This window comes from Astyanax mexicanus, chromosome 11 (genome assembly GCF_023375975.1).
Source record: "Astyanax mexicanus isolate ESR-SI-001 chromosome 11, AstMex3_surface, whole genome shotgun sequence".
NCBI classification, from domain to species: Eukaryota; Metazoa; Chordata; class Actinopteri; order Characiformes; family Acestrorhamphidae; genus Astyanax; species Astyanax mexicanus.
Window position 1 is genome coordinate 50,334,165 of NC_064418.1, and position 24,097 is coordinate 50,358,261.

The window sequence follows — 24,097 nt, forward strand, 5'->3', positions numbered from 1 at the left end:
ATTATAGAAGACACAGTGCATTTTAAGATGAGTTAATTTGTGACATATTATCCATGATTTAACTATAACATAGTTTCAGCTGCTTTATTTGAGTTAGATTCTGAAACATTATCCATACCTTTACCACAGTACAGTTTCTGTTCTTTTAATTGAGTTAGATTGTGATATGGCACCCTTACTTACACTATAAAAAAGTTTTTGCTTTGTTCAATTGAGTTAATTTGTGATAAAACATTCACGATTTAAATATAGTACAGTTTCTGTTCTTTTAATTGAGTTAGATTGTGATACACACCCATACTTACACTATAGTACAGTTTCTGCTCTCTTAACTGAGTAACTATAAAATAAACAGTTTTTGATTTTTTCAGTTGAGTGACTATTCTTGAGTTAACTATAACATATTTTTAGCTCCTTTATTTGAGTTAGATTATGATACATTACCCATATCTTTACTTTAGTACAGTTTCTGTTTTTTTATTTGAGTTATATTGTGATACTGCACCCATACTTACACTATAGAACAGTTTTTTTTTGTGACACACTATGCATGATTTAATTATAACATAGTTCCAGTTCCTTTATTTGAGTTGAGATTATGATACAGTACTCATACCCTCACTATAGTACAGTTTTCTCTATCTTAATTGAGTTAGATTGTGATACAGCCCCCATAATTTTAATTACGTCACTATAGAAGAAGCATTTTTCATTTGAGTTAATTTGTGACACACTATCCATGATTTGACTATAACATAGTTTCAACTCCTTTATTTGAGTAAGCTTTTAAAACATTACCCATATATTCACTGTAACACAGTTCCTACTCTTTTAATTGAGTTAAATTGCATTTATATGCTATACAATCATTACGGTACAGTTTATGTTGTGTTAATTGAGTTAGACTGTGGTAGAGTTGCCATTCAGTGCAGTATGTTTTTGTGAAATTCAGTTTTATTGTGATAAAGTACCCAAATGTTCATCATAGTACAGTTCCTACACTTTTAATTGAGTTAGAATGTGATACAGCATCTATACTCTCCATTACTGTGTCTACCTCTGTGATCTGGTGTCTGCAGCACGTCCTGCTCTTCTGGAGGTATAAAAGCTGCTCAGGGTGGGGGATGCTGGGATAGGTGGGGGCTGGTGGACATCTGCTACGGCCTAAAGCCAGCGACATCACTTCCTTTAATCAGACCTGTTATGGTGTGATTAGCCCACTTAGGTGTATTTGACCTCAGCTGTCTGATCCAAACACCAGGTCCGGTCTAAAGGGATTACCTGGCCTCACCCCAGCGCAACAAACACACACACACACACACACACACACACACACACACACACACACACACAAACCCGCGTGACCCAGTCTCAGAGCTTTAGAGACGGACCGCTGACTTCCAGGACGTGATCTGAGCTAATGCACTTCCACTTCCTGACCTCCGCAACAACGGCCAGGAATCAGGTGTTGAACTACAAACTAACTCGATTAAACAAGTAGAAACTGTACTCAATCAAACTCAAATAAAAGAGCAGAAACTGTGATATATATACAAATCATGGATGTTGTGTCACAAATCATCATAAATTGGAAAAAAGGAGAAACTGAAGAATAATGATGATATAGGGGCTGCATCACAATCTAACTCATTTATGGGTACTGTATCACAGTCTAACTCTAAATTAAAAAAATCAGAAACTTAACTATAGGGATTGTATAGGGACTGCTTCACAATTTAACTCAATTAAAAAAGTAGAAACTGTAATATAGTGAAATTATGAGTAGTGTATAACAATCAAACTCAAATAAAAGAGCAGAAACTGTGATATATATATATATATATATATATATATATATATATATATATATATATATATATATATATATATATATAAATCATGGATGTTGTGTCACAAATTAACTTAAAAAAAGCAAAAACTAAAAAAAAAGCAAGAACCAAATAAAAGAGTAGAAACTGTGTTATAGTGAGGATATGGTTAGTGTATCATAATCTAACTCAAATAAAGGAGCTGAAATGTTATAGTCAATTCATGGATGGTGGTTCACAAATGAACACATCTGAAAAATGCCTCTTCTATAATGACGCAACTAAAAGACCAGAGACTGTACAGAATGTAAATCATGGATGATGTGTCACAAATTAACTTAATTAGAAACTGTAGTAGAAACTGAAACATAAAATGTTTGTATAGGGGCTGCATCACTATCTAACTCATTTAAAAGAGCGAAAACTGTATTATACTGATTGTATGAGTAATGTATCACAGTCTAACTCAATTAAAAAAAAAAAAACAGAAACTTAACTATATGGATTGTATAGGTACTGCATCACAATCTAACTTAGTTAAAAGTTAAAACTGTATTGTAGTGATTGTATAGGGACTGCATCACAGTCTAACTCAATTAAAATAGCAAAAAACTGTATTATAGTGAAATTATGGGTAGTGTATCACAATCTAACTTTATTAAAAGTGCAGAAAATGCACTATAGGAATCATATAGGGACTGCTTTACAATCTAACTCAATTAAAAGAGCAGAAATTGTACTATAGTGATTTCTAGGGACTGCATCCCAATCTAACTCAAATGAAAATAGGCAGAAACTGTACTATAGTGATTGTAGTGTTGACCAGATTCTGCAACAGCTTCTACCCCCAAGCCATCAGACTCCTCAACTGCAGAGACTGAACTGATGTTTTTCTGTACATGCACACACACTCTTACCCCACTTACCCCAGAAAATGGAAAGCACTAAAAACCCTACTACCTCACTGGACTCTATTTCACACTGTGTAATAGAGTAATTACTACCTCACCTGGTCTTTTTTGCACACTGCATAATTTGCACACTGTCTTGTTATTTATTATTCTTTGTCTGTATGGTGTTGTATTGTCTGTCTGCACTTTTGTACTGTTGCACTATTGTTCTGTCTACACTGTGTTAATGTGCACCATGGTCCCTGGAGGAACGTTGTTTCGTTTCACTGTGTACTCTGTATATAGCTGAAATGACAATAAAAACCACTTTGACTTTGACTTTGTATAGAGACTGCATTACCATTTAACTCAATTAAGTGATATGCTAACCAATCTCTCTTTATTTCTCAGGCTCAATAACAGTAGCATGGCACTCGTAGCCGTGGGCAACGCTTCGAGGTCAGAGTTCATCAAACACCTGAAGAGGTACAGCAGCACAAACAATCAGGTACGCCCCCCCGCCACCCCCCGCTCAGGAAATCCCCCCTCCTCCATGCTAATGGAGTTAGCAACCTTTCCGGCTTAAGCAGAATTAGCATACTGTCGAGTTGAATTAGTGTGTGATTGTGAGATTCCCGTAAAACACTTTTCAGGCTCAGAGCGATTAGCCCATCTCCGCGCCGCCGCACGCTAACCACACACTCGCTTAACCCACATCCTAATAATACACTGCGTGGGAAGAGCCCGGGTCACTGAGGGCCACTCTGCAGTGTGTGTGTGTGTGTGTGTGTAATGACAAAATAAATGTAAAAAAAAATATATATATATATATGAAAACTTCACATACAGACAGACAGCAAAAGAAAATGCTAAAACACACCATCTTTATTATGATTCTCAATTCTGATTTTGACATCCTCAGAAAGTTCTTTGCCATGAGGTGACATGTTGAATATCCAGTGGCCAGTATGAGAAAATTGAACACAAAACACCAAATTAAACAGCCCTGCTCCCCCATTCAGACCTGGGACACTGGGAAGACGAGTCACATGAAACCAGGGAGAGACAACAACGTATTTGAGCACAAATTGAACATGTTCATTATTGAAAGTTGATTTAGGGCGTGTCCGTGTGTCTTTGCTATCGTAACGACAGGAAAAGTACACCTTGCATAGTTCAAAACACACAAAAGTCATGTACTAATTCTCTTAATTAATTATGGGTGTGGTTCATTTTGGGCATAACATGAAATTATAAACCAATTTAAGAGTCAGGTGAGCTCTGACTTTGGCGAATTGCTATTGTAACGGTGCAGCTACCTGGACGTGTTCAACAAACGCTACTCAGCAGAGGAAACTGAGCTGCTGGTTGACGCTGTGAAGATTATTATGGATTTATTGTACAATAAATATTTATGACCTCAATAATTTGTAATAACTGTGATATGGTCTATATTGTGTTTGTTTGTATGTTTTTGTTCCCATATATAACAGTAAATAGTATTTAAGTCAGTCATGCTAAATGACCAATCAGTTCTTTAATAACTACGACTCCATACACACAGTGTGCAGTGACTGCAGTAGGAGAATAATAAATTATATATTTACTATTTAATTAATAATTTATTTTATTTTATTATTTTATTGTCTATTATTGTTATGTCTGTGGCATTTAATGGTCTTAAATGTGTGTGGGTGTGTGGGTGTGTGTGTGTGTGTGGAAGTAAAGAGATGGTTTATATACTTTATTAATAGTGAAATAGAGAAGAGCCGATTATTACATTTTACAGTGGCTCTCTGGACACTCACTGCCTCTGATAGGTGTGTGTGTGTGTGTGTGTGTGTGGCCTTCATCCTGTTGGTTCTCACTGCCCCCGTGTGGACACTGCTCTCATTTAATTCTATCTATCTATCCAATCCGTTGATCTGTGTATGTACACAATCATTTTCAGCCTCTATGTGTTTGTTTGTCTGTCTGTCCATATACAGGTGTTGTAGAATGAAACTGAAACACCTGGTTTTAGAGCACAATAATGTATTGTGGTGACGGACAGTTCTGGTGGAAACAGGAGAGTTGAGGTGCACATTGAATTCTGCGTGATCTGATCAGTCGTGGTTTTATGTTTTTTGGATACAATCCGGGTTAGCACCCGAACATCCCTTTCAGACAGCTTCCTCTTACAGCATCCACAGTTAATCCTGTTGGATGTGGTTGGTTCTTCTTGGTGGTATACTGACATTACCCTGGATACCGTGGCTCTTGATGCATCACAAAGACTTGCTGTCTTGGTCACAGATGCTCCAGCAAGACGTGCACCAACAATTTGTCCTCTTTTGAACTCTGGTATGTCTCCCATAATGTTGTGTGCATTGTAATATTTAGAGCAGAACTGTGCTCTTACCCTGCTAATTGAACCTTCACACTCTGCTCTTACTGGTGCAATGTGCAATTAATGAAGATTGAACACCAGGCTGCTCCAATTTAGCCATGAAACCTAAAATCCCACACTAAAATGACGACAGGTGTTTCAGTTTCATTGTTCAACCCCTGTATGTATCTCTCTGTACGTATGTTTCCGTCTGTTCGTCCATCTATCCACCTGTTCATCTATGCAGTCTTATCCTATCTTTATCTAAAATGCAAGTGTTTCAGAGTGTTTTAAACAGTGTGTTGTGTGTGTGTTGTGTGTGTGCAGTTCAGTTTCTCGTTTGTGGAGACGCAGTGTGTGTATGCGGTCAGGCTGAGGCCTCGTTCACACAGCGGCTGGACCGATGAAACCTCAGAAGAGAACGAAGAGAGTGACTCTAAAAACAGCCCGATCATCTCGTCTGAGGGAACGCACCCCTGGAACATCGACGGAGAACTGCTGGAGGTTCCTGGAGAACTGCTGATCAGGTACATCACACACACACACACAAACTCGGAATTCTACCAGTGAAGTGTGTGGAGCTACTTTGAATTTGTTGTTTTTGGTGTAAAATAGTGATTTCTTTGAGTAACAGTTGGGCACACTCTAACTTAACAACACTCAAACCAAACTACTAAATTAATTGGTGCTTTTAGAAACTTAAGGAGTTATCCTCTTCCTAGCAATTTGCATGGGTAACTCTATGCCCCTTTTGTGCCGAATTCAACCCCCCCGCCAGGAAAAGCACCACCTCTCGGAAGCATATTTTAAAGTAAAGTTAAAGCAGATTTATCGTAGCTTTTATCAAAAAGACGGTGCGTACACACTCCCGATAGGGGGTGCTTTTCATGGCTGGGATGGCGCAGATTCGGCACTACTATGGTGCCAAATTCAGCACCCCTGCCAGGAAAAGCACCCCCTCACGAAAGAAGCTGCAGATGACATGACTATTTTTCATTGTTTCTTAGGAGTCAGCGTAGCTTAGAAAAGCATCTTGGATATTTTTCATTTTCTAAAAAAAAAGTTTAAGCCAAGAAGACATACAGTGCACGCTCCAGAGAGAGGGTGCTTTTCATGGCGGGGATGGCACAGATTCCTGAACTACTATGGTGCCGAATTCAGCACCCCTGCCAGGAAAAGCACCCCCTCACAAAAGAAGCTGCAGATGACATGACTATTTTTTTGCATTATTTCTTAGGAGTCAGTGTAGCTTAGAACAGCATCTTGGGTATTTTCATTTTCTAAAAAAAAGTTAAAGCCAAGAAGACATACGTGCATGCTCCAGAGAGGGGGTGCCTTTCCTGGCGGGGATGCTGAATTCGGCACAACACCCCTATCTCTTGTATTGTGGCCTGTTGGGAGCATCAGCTAATATTTGGGTTGTATTTGGGAAAACTGGGGGGGAAACAAAGGTGCACTTTTTGACATTTTACCAGAGTTCTCCTTTAAGTTGATTAGATGAAACATGAATATTGGGTTCTTAATATTTTTCTCATCTACAGGACTTTCTTCACTGTGTTTCTCCACAGAGTTCATTCCCGAATCCTCACGCTGTTTGGAGCTGATGTGGAAGAGGCTGAGGAGAGACCCATTAAATGCAGCTGTATTTAAATACACACATTAATCGAATGTAGTACACACACACACACACACACACACACACACACACACCTATCAACATATGTTAACACTCTAAGCAAAAAATGTTCTATGTAGCACCAACAAATACAGCTCTGGAGAAAATGAAGAGAGCACTTCATTTTCTGAATCAGTTTCTCTGATTTTGCTATTTATAGGTTTATGTTTGAGTAAAATGAACATTGTTGTTTTATTCTATAAACTACAGACAACATTTCTCCCAAATTCATATTCATATTTCATAGTTCATATTCATAAAGTTTTAAGAGTTCAGAAATAATCAATATTTGGTGGAATAACCCTGATGGTTTTTAATCACAGTTTTATTCATGTATCTTGGCATCATGTTCTCCTCCACCAGTCTTACACACTGCTTTTGGAAAACTTATCCATCTTTCTCTTGATTATATTCCAGAGGTTTTCAATAGGGTTCAGGTCTGATCTACCACCTCTCTCTCCGTTTTTTCTTCTCATTATTTGAGGTCTGATATAGCATCAAGATATCCAAAAGCAGTGTGTAAGACTGGTGGAGGAGAACCTGCATGAAAACTGTAATTAAAAGCCAGGATTATTCCACCAAATATTGATTATTTCTGAACTCTTAAAACTTTATGAATATGAACTTGTTTTCTTTGCATTATTTGAGGTCTGAAAGTTCTGCATCTTTTTTGTTATTTCAGTCATTTCTCATTTTCTGTAAATAAATGCTCTAAATGAGAATATTTTTATGTAGAATTTAGGAGAAATGTTGTCTGTAGTTTATAAAAATAAAACAACAATGTTCATTTTACTCAAACATAAACCTATAAATAGCAAAATCAGAGAAACTGATTCAGAAACTGAAGAACCTTTTAACCAAAGAATTGTTTCATGCATTTAAATGGATATTTACTGTAAGTGTCTTTGTTTCTACTGTATATAGAGTCCACTCTTTAAGACTGTTACATTCATTATTGATCAAATATAATTCACACACATGTAGACGTTTGAATGTTTAGACTGTAAAGAAATTCACACAGCCTCATATAAAAATAAAAACAGTAATTTATAATAAAGCACGAAGACACGACATCATTACATTCCAGTGCATAACATGTTAAATTATACCAAAGCACACAAACACTGTCCTTTACAACATTACAATCATTCATTTATTAAAAATAGTGATTTCAGTATAAAACAGTGGAATGTGCTTCTTTTGTGTGACTCCCTGAACAGCACGGCTTTTATTTTATATTTTTTAAATTGATTTCATTTAATAGAAATAGAATATCACTCGTGTATTTACACCTTTCACACCTGTGGAATAAAATACTGCAGACAGACAGACAGACAGACAGTGAGCACCTTTATACAGGGAGAGAACGCCTGTTCAGGCCACGCCCACAATATAAAATGTTTCGAAATTAAACAAAAAACTAAAGATCTGGGAGGAACCAAGATCTCAAGGTTCTCCATGAGCTTTAATAATCTTCTGAAAATTATATTCTGAATTATAGAGTTTAGATTAAAAACAGTCGAGTGGTTGGGAAGTGAATCTAACGTTTTTCTTACGCCCCCTGGTGGCTGGTTGCAGTACAGCTTTTAACCCTGCATATTTTGATGTGAAGAAAACATAAAACTTTGATTTAAAATTACACATTCAGCATTTTTTTGCCAGTTTTCTTTTGTAAAGTATGCAAGCTCCACCCATATTAAGGTCACATGATCTGGCTTTATAATGAGAATGTACTGTCCACACTTATATATACTCTATTGTCTGGATGCTGATCAGTGCCTTTCTTACATTCTGCACAAGGCAAATTGTGATGCTCATTGCTATCTTACACCCCCAAACAACAGCCTATTTTCACTGCTTGTTTAAACAGCAGCAGAGCTTCTGAATATATCTACACTGATGGGCGTGGTGTTCTGGAAATGAGGTGTGTTCAGGTACATTTCTGGAGTTTTGCTTGTTTATCTTGGTAACAGAAAACACAGGAGCTCCACTGACTGAATACAACCTAGACAGACACCAGCAATCAGACGTTCATCGCTATCTTGGCAGTAAATTGTCAAATCAGGCGAATTTATACTACAGGGAGATGCTTGCGGATACTTCTAGTGGAATTGATGTTCAGAGCTCACCTGACTCTTAAAGGGAATGATGAGCAAGATACAATCTGATTGGTTTATTTTACGTGACGCCCAAAATTAACCACACCCATGATTAATTAAATAGAGAATTAGTACATGACTTTTGCGCTTTGTTTTGAGCCTCGCAAGCTGTACTTTTCCCGTCGTTACGATAGCAAAGACACACTGACACGCCCTAAATCAAACAAAAACAGGGGCCAAAGTGTGTTTGTGTGGACGTGGCCTCAGTAGTTGTGTGCACACACACACACACACACACACACAATAATGTGACATGGGTCAGGTGAACAACGGCGGTTTCACTTTCACACACACACTTTATGATAGATCACTTCATAACTACCAATTGATGTGTGTGTGTGTGCGTGTGTGTACATGTAAGTGTGTAGATGTGTGTGTGTGTGTGTGTGTGTGTGTTCTACATCACACACACACACACACACACACACACGCTGGCTGTGTGCCAGGCACGCGTCAGTCTTGTCATTCGTCTGCAGCACAGCAGCATTCACTCTTTTCACGTTTTCACGGCAGCCAGCCAACACACACACCCACACACACACACACACACACACACACACACACACACACACACTCCTTCCATCTGCTGTCCTCTCACACACACCATCTACTCTCAACCATTAAACTACAGAAAGAGAGAGAGAGAGACAAAGAGAAAACAAGGCTGCACCAAGACTAATTCCTAATACTAACTACACACTTTTGAGTATGTAATATTTAGTATAGATAAAAGTATTTTAAAGTGGAGTATACTCACATATCCAAGTGGAAAAGCAAGCGGAAGAACAGGGAGGTGTTGGTGTTTTTTGTTCAGAATTTAAAAAGCAGAAATTATCTTTTAAATAGATTTTCTTAAGCAGGATTTAAAAATCAATTAAATAAAAAATAAAAAACAGCCTCTCCTGAAAAACATCCCACCTACACATAATCCTCACATTCAGCCTACAGCAGTTTAGCCCCGCCCACTCCTGCTGAAGTTATAAAGAGTGTTTCAGTCAGCGCTGGTTTTTGTGAATAAGGCACATCCAATACAGAGTCGTGTACATACACTACATGTACAACATGTTTGTGGACACCCTTTTATATATATATATATATTTATATATATATTTTTTACAGTACCAGTCAAAAGTTTAGACACACCTTCTGATAGTAAAGTGATTCAGACTATGAGGAAACACATAGGAATTATGTAGTAACTTAAAAGTGTTAAACAAAAATACTCTCGATCTTCCTTTCCTGGTGCGTTCCTGATGAGTGCCAGTTTCACCATCATAGCGTTTTTAATGGTCTTTTTTGGTGACTGCACTTGGGAACACTTTCAAAGTTCCTGAAATTGTTTTTTTTTTGGATTGACTGACCTTCATTTCTTCTTAAAGTCATTTTTTTATTCTTTATTTAGTTAATAATCTGGATTCGAACATTACTCTAATATTCACTATTCACTGTATACCTGTAACTCTACCTCTTCACTACTTTACTTTAACTGATGCTCTCAAACACTTTATTAAGAGACAAGAAATTCAAGTAATTAACTCTTGATGAGTTCAGCACAGCTGTTAACTGAAAGCCTGAATTCCAGGAGACTCTACCTATCACAGAACATCAAAATATCAATTTTTTTTCTATTTTTTTTCCAATATCGTTTAGAATAAACTTTTTTTAATACCCTTAAAAAAGTAGAATTAGCAGGTGTCCCAATACTATTGTCCATATAGTGTATATATTATATATTAATCTTGTTTTAAAGCACAGTAATTTTAATGACGTATAAAAATAGGGGGTAAAAAGTTGAATTATGATTATATATCATGTAGCGGGCTCTCTGAATGCAGGTGTGTGTGTGCTCATTGATGTGGGTACAGTACGGTACTTTTCTCTCATACACACACACACACACACACACTCTCACACACACACACACACTCACGTATACACACTATAAATTCACCCTATAAACCACAGTAAAAGTGCAATCAGTCCTGAAGGAAACGTGACTCAGGTCCAGCGTAGATCCGTAACACAGAGACGTCCTGAGCTTCTGCTTCTGGAACAGTTCGTAAGTCTGTCAGCCAATCAGCTCCCAGGCTGTGGTCCTAATTTCCATACGAAGTCCAGCTCGCGTTTTTATTTTTATTCCTTTTAATCCTTTAAAAACTCGCAGAATCCCGTGTTTACGACACGCTCTCACACTTGGGGACGTAATCCCAGCTGTCCCTCCTGAACTTCTCCTGATGCTCCTTCATCCGTCGCTTAAAGAAACCAGCCTGAAGAGAGAGAGAGAGAAAAACGACAGAACAGAGAGAAGAGTGGTGAAAAACACCATCAGAATACACAAGAAGAGTCGTCCTATTATAGCGATTTTTAGGCGAGTCGTCAATCGTGCACCGTGCAGCTTGATTTAGGGCTTGTCAGTGGCAGTCTTTGCTATCATAACGTCTGGAAAAGTACCCATTGCCAGGCTCTATTTTAAAAGTCAAATTTAATGCTTTTCAAGACCTTTTTAAGACATCGATAAATATAATTTAAGGCCCAAAAATGTAGCCATTACTTCTTAATTAGAAAATAATTTACTGTATTAAAAATTAAATCTCAACATTTCCCATTTGTTATCATTCGTGTTCCATTGTGATGCAGAACGTAAGCATGTTAGCTAGCTCACAGCTAATGTTAGCTAACTCTACATTAACCTTAGTTCTCTTCCCAGTAACGTTAGCTAGCTCACCGCTAATGTTAGCTAACTCTACATTAACCTTAGTTCTCTTCCCAGTAACGTTAGCTAGCTCACCGCTAATGTTAGCTAGCTCTACACTAACCTTAGTTCCCTCCCGGTTAATGTTAGCTAGCTCTCAGCTAATGTTAGCTAGCTCTACACTAACCTTAGTTCCCTCCCGGTTAATGTTAGCTAGCTCTCAGCTAATGTTAGCTAGCTCTACATTAACCTTAGTTCTCTCCCCAGTAACGTTAGCTAGCTCACTGCTAATGTTAGCTAGGTCTACATTAACCTTAGTTCTCTCCCAAGTAACTCGCCACTAATGTTAGTATAGGCTTTCCCACCGGCATTAAACACACCATCTAAAAATGGAACACCTATAGCAAATTTACAGTAAATTTAAGACAATATAAGACTTTAAATATCAATATTTTATTTTAAGATATTTTAAGATGTGTCAAAAGGCTTGTCTTAATTTTTTTAAGTAGTCATGGGTGTGGTTAATTTTGGACGTAACCTGAAATAATATAAACCAATCAGAGTGTCACTTGCTCATCATTCTCTTTAACAGTAGACCAGGTGAGCTCTGTCTTTGGTGGATTGCTATTGTAACGGTGCAGCTACCTGGACGTGTTCAACAAACTCTTCTCAGCAGAGGAAACTGAGCTGCTGGTTGACGCTGTGAAGGAGCTCCAGCAGCTCATTTACGGGAACAGCAATGTTATTTTATTTACTATTCTGTTTATTGTTGATGTAAAAGTTGGGTTTGTGCTGCTGTGTGTTCATGTGTGTGTAATAAGTGGGGGTGTACGCTCGGCTCGGCACAGCGCCTGTGTTACCGAGATAGCGATGAACGTCTGACTGTTGGCATCTGTCTAGGTTAATCAAGTTTTAATACACAAGATCAAGTGCTTACCTTCCATAGGCAAATGACCAGCATGCCCAGAATAATGAGGCCGAGGATAAGACTGAACACGATGATAGAAATGCCCACGAGTGGGTGTGGCTTATGGTTGTAGTACGCATTCAAGGTTACCTGTAACATCACACAAATAAAAGGTCAGAATTTAACATATACAGCTCTGTAAAAAAATAAGAGAGCACTTAAAAATGATGAGTTTCTTTGATTTTACCAAATTAAAAACCTCTGGAATATAATCAAGAGGAAGATGGATGATCACAAACCATCAAACCACCAAACTGAACTGCTTGAATTTTTGCACCAGGAGTAAAGCAGCATAAAGTTATCCAAAAGCAGTGTGTAAGACTGGTGGAGGAAAACATGATGACAAGATGCATGAAAACAAAAACTGTGATTTAAAACCACCAGGGTTATTCCACCAAATATTGATTATTTCTGAACTCTTAAAACTTTATGAATATGAACTTGTTTTCTTTGCATTATTTGAGGTCTGAAAGCTCTGCATCTTTTTTGTTATTTCAGTCATTTCTCATTTTCTGTAAATAAATGCTCTAAATGAGAATATTTTTATTTGTAATTTGGGAGAAATGTTGTCTGTAGTTTATAGAATAAAACAACAATGTTCATTTTACTCAAACATAAACCTATAAATAGCAAAATCAGAGAAACTGATCATTTTTAAGTGAGCTGTATATTTGAAATATAAAATAAGCAGCATCAACACAAAAATCACTAAAATTACAGTTTCAGGATCATGTGACTCACCAGAGCGCTGTTATCGTCCTTCAGCATGATGGTGTTGGCATCGTTTACGGGCGACGTGACGGAGATGATGCTGTTCATCTCCATTAAAGCATGTCTCCCCTAAAATTACAAAAACACAGGAAAAAATCAGCAATAAAAATCTGATAATTACTTATTTTTTTATTCATTTTCCATTTTTCTCATTAATTACTAAATCACTCTCTACCAACATTTATTCTTTCTCTTCTTTTATTCCCTATTTCCCTTTGATTTTGTTGTTTTGTTCTTTACCTTTTATCCTTATTTTTTACTTGTTTTTTGGAGTTTTATGTTTGCATATATCCATGCCCCTTTTTTTAAATAACTAATAGGAATAAAAGTTTTAAATAGTCCCCCAATATAAATCAGTGAACTGCTAATGTATATTTATTAAATATATATATATATATATATATATATATATATATATATATATATATATATATATTAATGGAGCTCCACTATATTGACAGAAATATTATACAGCTACTACAGTAGCTTTTAGGACATCCCATTCTAAACCCATAAGCATTAGTATGTAGTCGGTCCCTTTTTGCAGCTACACTATATGGACAAAAGTGTTGGGACACCTACACATTACATTTAATTCAGATAGTTACATTTAGTTACATTAGATACATTTAGTTACATTAGTTACATTACATTTAATCTAATTAGTGACATTTCATTACATTCCCTTTTAAACACATTGGCATTAGTGTGTAGTCGGTCCCTTTCTGTAGCTTCGCCCATTCTTTCACTAACCTCTCTACAGGCAGACTGCAAGACTGGAGACTGGATTTATGGATTAATTATGGATAATTAATGGGACTGAATGAAACACTATAATTCAACAATTAATGTGTATCCCGATGTATTTGTCCATGGCTGAATATAAAACTGACCTTTTGAATTAAAAACACATACACATTTAATCTTAAAACTAGTCTGAGAGACTCTTACAGGGCTGATCTGGAGGACTGCAGGGTTCAGCTCCACCTCCAGGTTGATGGTGACCTCTTTACCAGGGTCCAAATTTCCAAAGTTACACTCCAAGACCATGCAGGCTCCGTCCACCTGAGCACAAAACTGCAGGAGAAAAACAGAGCTGATTATAGAGCACTAAAATACAGGAAGAAACTCTTAGCGCGCTTAGCGCTAGTAAATGTTCCGGTAACTCAGGGTGCTATCAGCTAGCGGTGCATCCAAAATAGCCTGTTTTAACATGGTAAACACGCAGACTAGAGTCCAATATACTCAATATACCTCTAAGGCCGAAAGAGCTAGCGCTGCAGTTAGCGGCTAATGCTAATACTGCTTCAGCCTTAGTGCTGGAGAAACTTCACTGAAACTCCTGTATAACTTGTATACCTCTGTACTTCAGCATTCAGAGTGGCTTTACTGCTCCTTAATACCTGACTAATAGAATTTATACATAAGGAGCACCGGATTATAAGGAGTACTGACCATTTTTGGGAAAATTAAAGGATTTTAAGTGAATCTTATAGTGCGAAAAATACAGTACATTGCATTAAAAGGTAGAATATATAATATAACACTCACAAGAAGCTTGGTTCTGGCTCTGGTCTGAACTTTCAGGTGTGAAAATGCTCTTCATTCTAGACTGTAAACTTTACTGTGGCTCAACCAAGCTAAAGAGAACTGTCCCAGTCGTTCTGGGCTGTTCTGAACTGAGTTAAAATGTTGTGTTTGGAGATTTACCATCACACGCTTGCTGCTTTTGGAGAAGAAGAAGACGAGCTCCTGAATAAACGAAGCCTTCCTCACATCACAGTCATCCTCCAGCCACAGACTGCTGTTCTTCGGACGGCAGTGGCCTACAGTCGTCTGTGAAATATAAAAAAATATATAATTAAGTTAAAGTTAAAGATAAGATGCTGTAAAATATGATTTATTAAACTATTTATCACTTGTGCTTCTGATTATTTGATTACGTTCAATTATGTTTAACTAACAGCTGTTAAGTTATCTGCCTTGTGTGTGTGTGTGTAGCAGAGAAATACTGGAAGAGCTTTGGTCAGAGTGCCATTACTGTGCAATAATGGTACTCCTAAAACATCTCTTAGCCAATCACAGTCCTAACATGTTTATAATAATGATTATGTTGTATTAGCAACAGACTCAGTTTGGTATGATTAAAAATAGGCACAGAAAGTTTTTTTTAAAAATGACTTTTTAAAATCTAAATAATAATCCTAACCCAGGAGATAATTCTAACACTTAGTTACAGAATATCCAGGTTTAATTTTAGTGGAATAAATTATATGTGCGGTAATTCCCGTACCTGTAAATCTGTAATCCGGATTAACCTGTCCGGATACGGAGTCAAAACCTGAGGAATGTCAATTTCTACTTTGGTGTTCAGAGCTTTACTGGGACCAACGTTCATCACCTGCAACCAGAAAACCAACATTACATCAATAAAACACATTTTACTGAGGATACACTACAGAATAGATACAGTAAATAGCAGTAAAGAGCAGTAAAGAGCAGTAAAGAGCAGTAAAGGACAGTAAAGAGCAGTAAAGAGCAGTAAAGAGCAATAAAGGACAGTAAAGAGCAGTAAAGAACAGTAAAGAGCAGTAAAGAGCAGTAAAGGACAGTAAAGAGCAGTAAAGAACAGTAAAGAGCAGTAAAGAGCAGTAAAGAGCAGTAAAGAGCAATAAAGGACAGTAAAGAGCAGTAAAGAGCAGTAAAGAGCAGTAAAGGACAGTAAAGAGCAGTAAAGTACAGTAAAGGCCAGTAAAGACCAGTAAAGAGCAGTAAAGGACAGTAAAGAGCAGTAAAGAAAAGTAAAGAGCAGTAAAGAGCAATAAAGGACAGTAAAGAGCAGTAAAGGACAGTAAAGAGCAGTAAAGAACAGTAAAGAGCAGTAAAGAGCAGTAAAGGACAGTAAAGAGCAGTAAAGTACAGTAAAGGCCAGTAAAGAGCAGTACAGAGCAGTAAAGAGCAGTAAAGGCCAGTAAAGAGCAGTAAAGTACAGTAAAGGCCAGTAAAGAGCAGTACAGAGCAGTAAAGGACAGTAAAGAGCAGTAAAGAGCAGTAAAGAGCAGTAAAGGACAGTAAAGAGCAGTAAAGAGCAGTAAAGGACAGTAAAGAGCAGTAAAGAGCAGTAAAGGACAGTAAAGAGCAGTAAAGGACAGTAAAGAGCAGTAAAGAGCAGTAAAGAGCAGTAAAGGACAGTAAAGAGCAGTAAAGAGCAGTAAAGGACAGTAAAGAGCAGTAAAGAGCAGTACAGAGCAGTAAAGAGCAGTAAAGGCCAGTAAAGAGCAGTAAAGTACAGTAAAGGCCAGTAAAGAGCAGTACAGAGCAGTAAAGAGCAGTAAAGGCCAGTAAAGAGCAGTAAAGTACAGTAAAGGCCAGTAAAGAGCAGTACAGAGCAGTAAAGGCCAGTAAAGGACAGTAAAGAGCAGTACAGAGCAGTAAAGGACAGTAAAGAGCAGTAAAGGACAGTAAAGTACAGTAAAGGCCAGTAAAGAGCAGTACAGAGCAGTAAAGGACAGTAAAGAGCAGTAAAGGACAGTAAAGTACAGTAAAGGCCAGTAAAGAGCAGTACAGAGCAGTAAAGAGCAGTAAAGGCCAGTAAAGAGCAGTAAAGAGCAGTAAAGAGCAGTAAAGTGTAGTAAAGTATCCTGTGCTGGTGTTTAATATAAAACAGTACCTTAAACGTGTAGTTAAATCTCTCGCTGTAGCAGTCGACTGGAACCGGCTCATATTCCCCAAATATGAAAGACGTCGGAGACACAAATCTGCATATTAAAGAAAGAGCATGATTACAGTTTTTCAATAAAGCTTATCATACTGCATCGTTTAATACCAAACCCTCACTTCAAATAAATAAAACAGACCAGTACCAAAAATACAAAAGTTAATTTTAAGTTAAAATTTGAGTAAAAAAGTTAGATTTAACTGTGGAAGGAAGACTACTTTTAATTTGCTCTGGGTTATTTTCCCACCAAAATTCCTACATTAGGTGTGGGCTTTTCTTTAGTTTTCCACCTGTTTTTGGGACCCCCTTTCAAGCCTTGTCCTTACATTTTTTTATTATTTGATTCCTACTTTTTAATTTTTTGGAGCAATTCTATTGGTCCGTATCACTCACCCGTGCATGTTGAGGTCCACTCCGTATCTCAGAAGCAGGGTCAGATACGCCACGTTGTCGTGTAAAAGGTCCAGGTTCTCATAGTTCTCTCTGAAATATAAACACATTATATATATATTTATAAATATTTATATATATATATACAGCGCCCCCTGTGGTATAAAAGAAGCATGACCACTACTTATACTTATCCAGTGCTAAAAACTCCATTATTAAAAAATAATTATAAAAACGCAGCATAAAATACTGTAAACTGAAGGTCTAATTATCATTAGAAAAATTCATTATTGCTATGGAACCACTATGCAACACCATATCAACCACCTAGGAACCACTTTTCAACACCACCTAGGAACCACCTCCACTTACCCACAGCATAGCAGACACCTAGCAACACCACAGAAACCATCAGAGACACCATAGTGACCAGTGGGAACCAGTTTACCTGCTCAACCATCCTGTACTTGCACTTTTTTATATTATAAGAACATCACTCTGCCTCAAACTGCCTCTCACTCCCTCACACTGCCTCAAACTGCCTCTCACCGCCTCACACTGCCTCATACTGCCTCACACTGCCTCACACCGCCTCATACTGCCTCTCACTGCCTCACACTGCCTTATACTGCCTTATACTGCCTCACACTGCCTTATACTGCCTCAAACTGCCTCACACTGCATTATACTACCTCACACTGCCTCATACTGCCTCTCACTGCTTCACACTCCCTCACACTGCCTCACACTGCCTTATACTGCCTCACACTGCCTTATACTGCCTCAAACTGCCTCACACTGCATTATACTACCTCACACTGCCTCATACTGCCTCTCACTGCCTCTCACTGCTTCACACTCCCTCACACTGCCTCACACTCCCTCACACTGCCTCTCACTGCTTCACACTCCCTCACACTGCCTCACACTCCCTCACACTGCCTCACACTGCTTCACACTCCCTCACACTACCTCACACTCCTTAACACTCCCTCACACTGCTTCACACTGCCTCACACTGCTTCACACTCCCTCACACTGCCTCACACTGCTTCACACTGCTTCACACTGCCTCATACTGCCTCACACTCCCTGACACTGCCTCACACTGCCTCTCACTGCCTCATACTCCCTCACACTGAATCACACTGCCTCACACTGCCTCATACTCCCTAATACTGCCTCTCACTGCCTCATACTGCCTCATACTGCCTCTCACTGCCTCATACTGCCTCTCACTGCCTCATACTGCCTCACACTCCCTAACACTCCCTCACACTGCCTTATACTGCCTCTCACTGCCTCAAACTGACTCACACTACATCACACTGCCTCTCACTGCCTCAAACTGCCTCAAACTGCCTCACACTGCCTCAGCCCCATGCCCATCTATGGTCAGTTTGTTGTTCTGAGCAGTAGCAGTTGATTCTCATAAAACAATTACGCCTGGCTCTGATTCTCAGCAGTGTTCTTCTCCAGTAATTCACTGAATATTCGCCATTTCGTACGCCTCCAGTTCAGGACGTCCTGCAGAAATGGGCGGGGGGAGAGTTCAGTGTACTGTGCAGCCGTTTATCACAGTATAGTTTATTTTACTGCGTTCCTTTAACACAAACACTCGTCTAATACAGAGAACGGAATGTGTGTCTGATTAAAGGAATAGTTCAGACAGAAATGTACACAAACCGACCCCATGTTTGGTTAATAAAGTCTGCATCTGCAGTCCTACACTGTGTTCATGAGGCTTTAATGCAAACTATATGCACAAATGTACTGGGTCGCCTACGGACAACTTTCCAACACCACAGCAACCACCTGGGAACAAGTTACCATAGCAGACACCAATCAAGACTATAAAAAACCCCTAAGAAACTTTTATCAACACAAAAGCAGAAATCTAGCAATCACCTACCAAGACCATAGCAACCACCTAGGAGCCATTTGTCAACACCATAGAAGAAACTTAGCAACCACCTACCAAGAACATAGCAGACACTTAGCAACACCATAGCAGCCACCTAGGAGACATTTATTTAAACCATAGCAGAAACCTAGCAACACCATTGCAACCATGAACCATTTATCAACAGCATAGCAGAAACATAGCAACCACCTTTCAAAAACATAGGAGACATCTAGAAACACCAAAGCAACCACCTAAGAGCCATTTATTAACACCATAGCATAAACCTAGCAACACCATAGCAGCCACCTACGAACCATTTATCAACAGCATAGCAGAAACCTAGCAACCACCTACCAAGACCATTGGAGACATCTAGAAACACCATAGCAACCCCCTAAGAGCCATTTATCAACACCATAGCAGAAACCTAGCAAACATCTACCAAGACCATAGCAACCACCTAAAAATCATTTACATTTTACTGTCAAAATATAATGAATTAAAATCTGAAAATTGTCCCTTTCCTGAACGTCATGTCATGTCCTCCAAACCTTTCTTTTTTTACACGGTTGTCTAGTTTTTATGGATATTTATTTAAGGGTTGATTCATGTTATTGATTATTGATATGAAATTGTTAAGGGGAGTAGACAGTGAACAGGCAGCTTTTCCAGGTGTTCAGTTTTCTAATGTTAAAAACATTATATTTATTGCAATACATGTTATCACGGTCATGGTGCTGCTATATATCAAGTGACACTGCTTCAAAATATACTGCAGTTCATCCAATTACACTGCATACAACATGAATATATGATCAATACATTAAGTAAATGTATCATTATTAAAAATAAATCATCATATTGCCCACTTCTAATTGGCACACCTGCTAAATTATCATGAAGAAACAATACTATTGTCCTTACAGTGGACATTTTTTTGTAGAATGAAATACAGTAAGTGAAACAAAACTGAATAATTTCTTACCTTGTAGCATTGATGCTAATGCTAATATCTCCAGCACTGCTGTTCTGGATCACATCCATTAAGAAGCTGATGTTGATCTTTGTTAGAGAGGGGATGTAGAGGTTGGCCACACTGCAGTCCAGACCAATCGCTGTCTTATTCTCCTCCACGACTTCACAGCTCACGTATTTCTCCTCCTGATAAACACAAATAAACAGGAAGTCAAAAGTCAGCATGTCTCTACAGCTTGTAGGGCTTTATAAAAATATATAAAACTATGTTTTCTGAGAGTGATGATGCCTTCGCAAGCCAATTAAATGAGTGATATCCCATTTTTAATCCATCCAGCTTCAGCTCTTCTGGGAAGGCTTTCACAAGGTTTAGGAGTGTGTTTATGTGTTTATGTTTTCAGGTTGAGATCCAGGTCTCTGTGCAGGCCAGTCAGGTTCTTCCACACCAAACTCTGCTTAAAAATGCTTATCTAAATCTTTATGGAGCTTGATTTGTGCTCTGGTATACAGTGGTCATGTTGGAACAGGAAGGGGTCGTCCCCAAACTGTTCTCACAAAGTTTGGAGCATGAAAATGTCCAGACTCTCTTGATCTGCTGATGCATTAAAGGTTCGAGCCCATCAGCTTCTAATAAACAACCTCAAACCATAGTCATAATGATCCCCCCTCTACCAAACTTTACACTCAGCACAATACAGTCAGAAGAGTACTGTTCTCCTGGCAACTGAACCAAACCAAGACTCGTCTACTGGATTACCAGATGTCTCACTGGGATATAATATCACTGACAGTTGGCTGTGGCTGCTTTTATTATTAAACACAGACGAAAGAGATTCAGGAACACCTGAAAAGTTCACCATGATTAGTGCATGATGATTAGTGCACTCACAGCGTCCAGTACTCTGATGAAGTGCAGGTTGCTGGGGTATCGGAGGTGGAGTTTAGGCAGGAAAGCGTCATCTCCAGCGTTGATCAGTGTCGCGTTCAGCAGGATGGTCTTCCCGTTTCCGAGAGCAAAATACGACATGTTCCTGTAGGACAGAAACATATAAAACTGATATTAAAACATCAGAACAGATTTTTACTTTTTTTTAACTCAAAGTAGTTGTTTCTTCTCATAATCTGGATTCGAACATTACTCAAATATTCACTATTCACTGTATACCTGTAACTCTACCTCTTCACTACTTTACTTTAACTGATGCTCTCAAACACTTTTTTTGGGGGGGGGGGGGGCATTTCAATCAATCAATCAATTAATCAATCAACCTTTACTTTCACACGGGAATACATTGAGGTTGACCCTCATTTACAATGTTGCTGAGCATTTACAGTATTAAAGGGATTGAAAACATTTAATAAGTAATTATAAATAATATGGAATAAAATAAAAAAAAGGAAAGAAATACTCATTTTAAATGTAAATATATGTAATATGTATGTAATATATATGAATAAAATATATACGTAAAAAAAATACATATATATATATAGAGAGAGAGAATCCTAAAAGACCATCAAAACACAAAAAAATTGACACAAAAAAGTAAAGAATTTATAAAATATAAAATAAAGAAAAGGATAATAGTAAAAGTAAAGTGGAATTTATTTATATTGTAATTTTGATTTTGGGTTTTCTGAGTGTTTTTTGAACACTCTACTGGGGAGAGACGCTGCAGGCTGTGCCCCGAGTTTCACACACACACACACACACACACACACACACACACACACACACACACACACGCACACACACGGTTCAGACCTGATTTCCCTCTAAACTAGGCACCAGGTGCGCATCTGGGAGGGTGACAAGTCTCACTCCCCAGTCTCACACACACGCACACACACACACACACACACACACACACTCTCACACACACACACACACACACACACACACACTCGCCTTATGAATAATCAGATCATGCATTATCACCGAGGAGAGCGAAAGAGGTCCATAAATTAGTTTGCGTACGGCTGGAAACATGATCCAAAATGCTAATTTGGACACACACACACACACAGACACACACACAGACACACACACACACACAGACACACACACACACACACACACGACTCAATTAAGCCGGCCTGAGAACCGCTGTGAATGAAGGGAAGTGATGTAGAGGTCTGGACTACTGTGTGAGTGTTCCCCGAGGCTGTGTGTTCGGTGTGAGAGGGGGCGTGGCTATTCAAATTAATATGTATTCATATGTATATGAGAATTAGTACTCCTATAAGAATTAGTTTATTTAATAGTGTTAAATCGTTAATTTTAAACGAGGCACATCGTTCTCCAATCATTAATCTCTTAATGAAATTGATGGTTTCTTTGTGCACTGATATTAAAATTATTAAATACCGTATTTTTCGGACTATAAGGCGCACCGTATTATAAGACGCACTATCAAAGAACGCCTATTTTCTGCTATTTTTCCATACATAGGGCGCATCGCATTATAAGGCGCGTTAAGTGACACTAGAAAGGGTGCCTATATCAAAGTGAACAGGGGTGGCGCCATGTTTCCCTTCCCCCACCGGGGGTGGTCGCTTGCCGGTGGAGCGTCTCAGTATACAAATATAGCTCTTTCAAAGTCAAACGAGTGCTGGATATTAATCTACACAGATTCCTCTCCTGAAAACTGTTTATTTGGGTGAGTAACGTGCTTCAGTTTATTTACAGTAAGCTAAGGCTTAAGCTAAGGCTTGCTGCACCAGCGTTAGCATAGCTATCCGCTAGCACGCTAGCTAGTCACCTAAACTAGTAAAGTTAACCCAAACTTAAACGACAGCGTTACACTGAGTAATCCTGCGTGTTCTGGTAAGACAGTGAGATATTAGCTAGCGATTCGTCCCCCGTAGCTTGTTTTAACACGGTAAACAAGCAGATTACAGGCTGATAAAACTCACCTCTGAGAGAGTTAGCGCTTAGCATCTAGCTAATGCTAGCCAGGCAAAGCAGCACAGACTTACAGGCTGATAACTCACCTCTGAACGGTGAAAAAGCTAGCTAGCTAAGCGGTATTGCTGCTCCAGCCTCGGAGCGGCACGGCTCTGCACGGAGTGTGTGTTTACTGCTCCTTACACCTGACGGGTAAAATTTAGATAATACTGATCTCTGAACAGTGAATAAGCTAGCTAATGCTATTTGCTGCTCCAGCCTCGGAGCTGCACGGCTCTGGACTCTGTATAGCACTGAAACTCTCTATAACGCTGCACGGAGTGTGTGTTTACTGCTCCTTACAACCTGACGAGTAAAATTTAGATAATACTGATCTCAGTGAATAAGCTAGCTAGCTTAGCGGTTAGCATCTAGCTAATGCTATTGCTGCTCAGCCTCGGAGCTGCACGGCTCTGGACTCTGTATAGCACTGAAACTCTCTATAACGCTGCACGGAGTGTGTGTTTACTGCTCCTTACAACCTGACGAGTAAAATCCATACAAAAGGCGCACCGTATTATAAGACGCACTGTCAATTTTTGTGAAAATTAAAAGTTTTTAAGTGCGCCTTATAGTCCGAAAAATACGGTACTAAAATATCTCAAAATAAAAATAATAATATATGAAACTCAATCTATTTTTAATGCTAATTATGTTTTACAAAAAAGGCTCAGCACAGGGTGAGTTAATATACAGTAGTTCTGTGTTCTTTAATATGCAATCACTCTCATAAACATAAAGATAAAGATCTCACAGTTCTATTCTTACCAGTTTCAGTCCCTTTCAGAATGAGCCGTTTAAGGATTTTGT

General features: G+C 38.5%; 2 protein-coding genes and 1 long non-coding RNA gene across 5 annotated transcripts in view; 1 reads left to right on the forward strand and 2 right to left on the reverse strand.

The window, feature by feature from the left end:
• cerkl (ceramide kinase-like) overlaps positions 1 to 6,964 on the forward strand; it is a 91,901-nt gene extending 84,937 nt beyond the window's left edge. Inside the window, exons 11-13 of one of the 2 annotated variants that reach the window (XM_022664375.2) lie at positions 3,131 to 3,227; positions 5,415 to 5,614; positions 6,656 to 6,964. In XM_022664375.2, coding sequence (XP_022520096.2) covers positions 3,131 to 3,227; positions 5,415 to 5,614; positions 6,656 to 6,737 — 379 coding nt within the window. In that variant the 3' untranslated portion in view covers positions 6,738 to 6,964. The remainder of the gene's footprint in view (positions 1 to 3,130; positions 3,228 to 5,414; positions 5,615 to 6,655) is intronic. The other variant, XM_022664374.2, reaches the window with a different exon arrangement.
• Positions 6,965 to 7,600: 636 nt separating this feature from the next.
• The window catches only part of LOC125804940 (uncharacterized), a 149,751-nt gene continuing 133,254 nt past the window's right edge, over positions 7,601 to 24,097 (reverse strand). For both annotated transcript variants that reach the window (XR_007441159.1, XR_007441158.1), the window contains exon 2: positions 7,601 to 10,513. This is a non-coding gene — a long non-coding RNA (uncharacterized LOC125804940). The remainder of the gene's footprint in view (positions 10,514 to 24,097) is intronic.
• The window catches only part of itga4 (integrin alpha 4), a 58,690-nt gene continuing 42,383 nt past the window's right edge, over positions 7,791 to 24,097 (reverse strand). Inside the window, exons 18-27 of the mRNA XM_049484843.1 lie at positions 21,230 to 21,371; positions 20,351 to 20,526; positions 17,463 to 17,552; positions 17,022 to 17,109; positions 15,645 to 15,752; positions 15,062 to 15,187; positions 14,303 to 14,428; positions 13,322 to 13,420; positions 12,551 to 12,670; positions 7,791 to 11,188 (exon numbers count right to left, since the gene is read on the reverse strand). Of these exons, the coding sequence (XP_049340800.1) occupies positions 11,096 to 11,188; positions 12,551 to 12,670; positions 13,322 to 13,420; positions 14,303 to 14,428; positions 15,062 to 15,187; positions 15,645 to 15,752; positions 17,022 to 17,109; positions 17,463 to 17,552; positions 20,351 to 20,526; positions 21,230 to 21,371 (1,168 nt within the window). The 3' untranslated portion in view covers positions 7,791 to 11,095. The remainder of the gene's footprint in view (positions 11,189 to 12,550; positions 12,671 to 13,321; positions 13,421 to 14,302; positions 14,429 to 15,061; positions 15,188 to 15,644; positions 15,753 to 17,021; positions 17,110 to 17,462; positions 17,553 to 20,350; positions 20,527 to 21,229; positions 21,372 to 24,097) is intronic.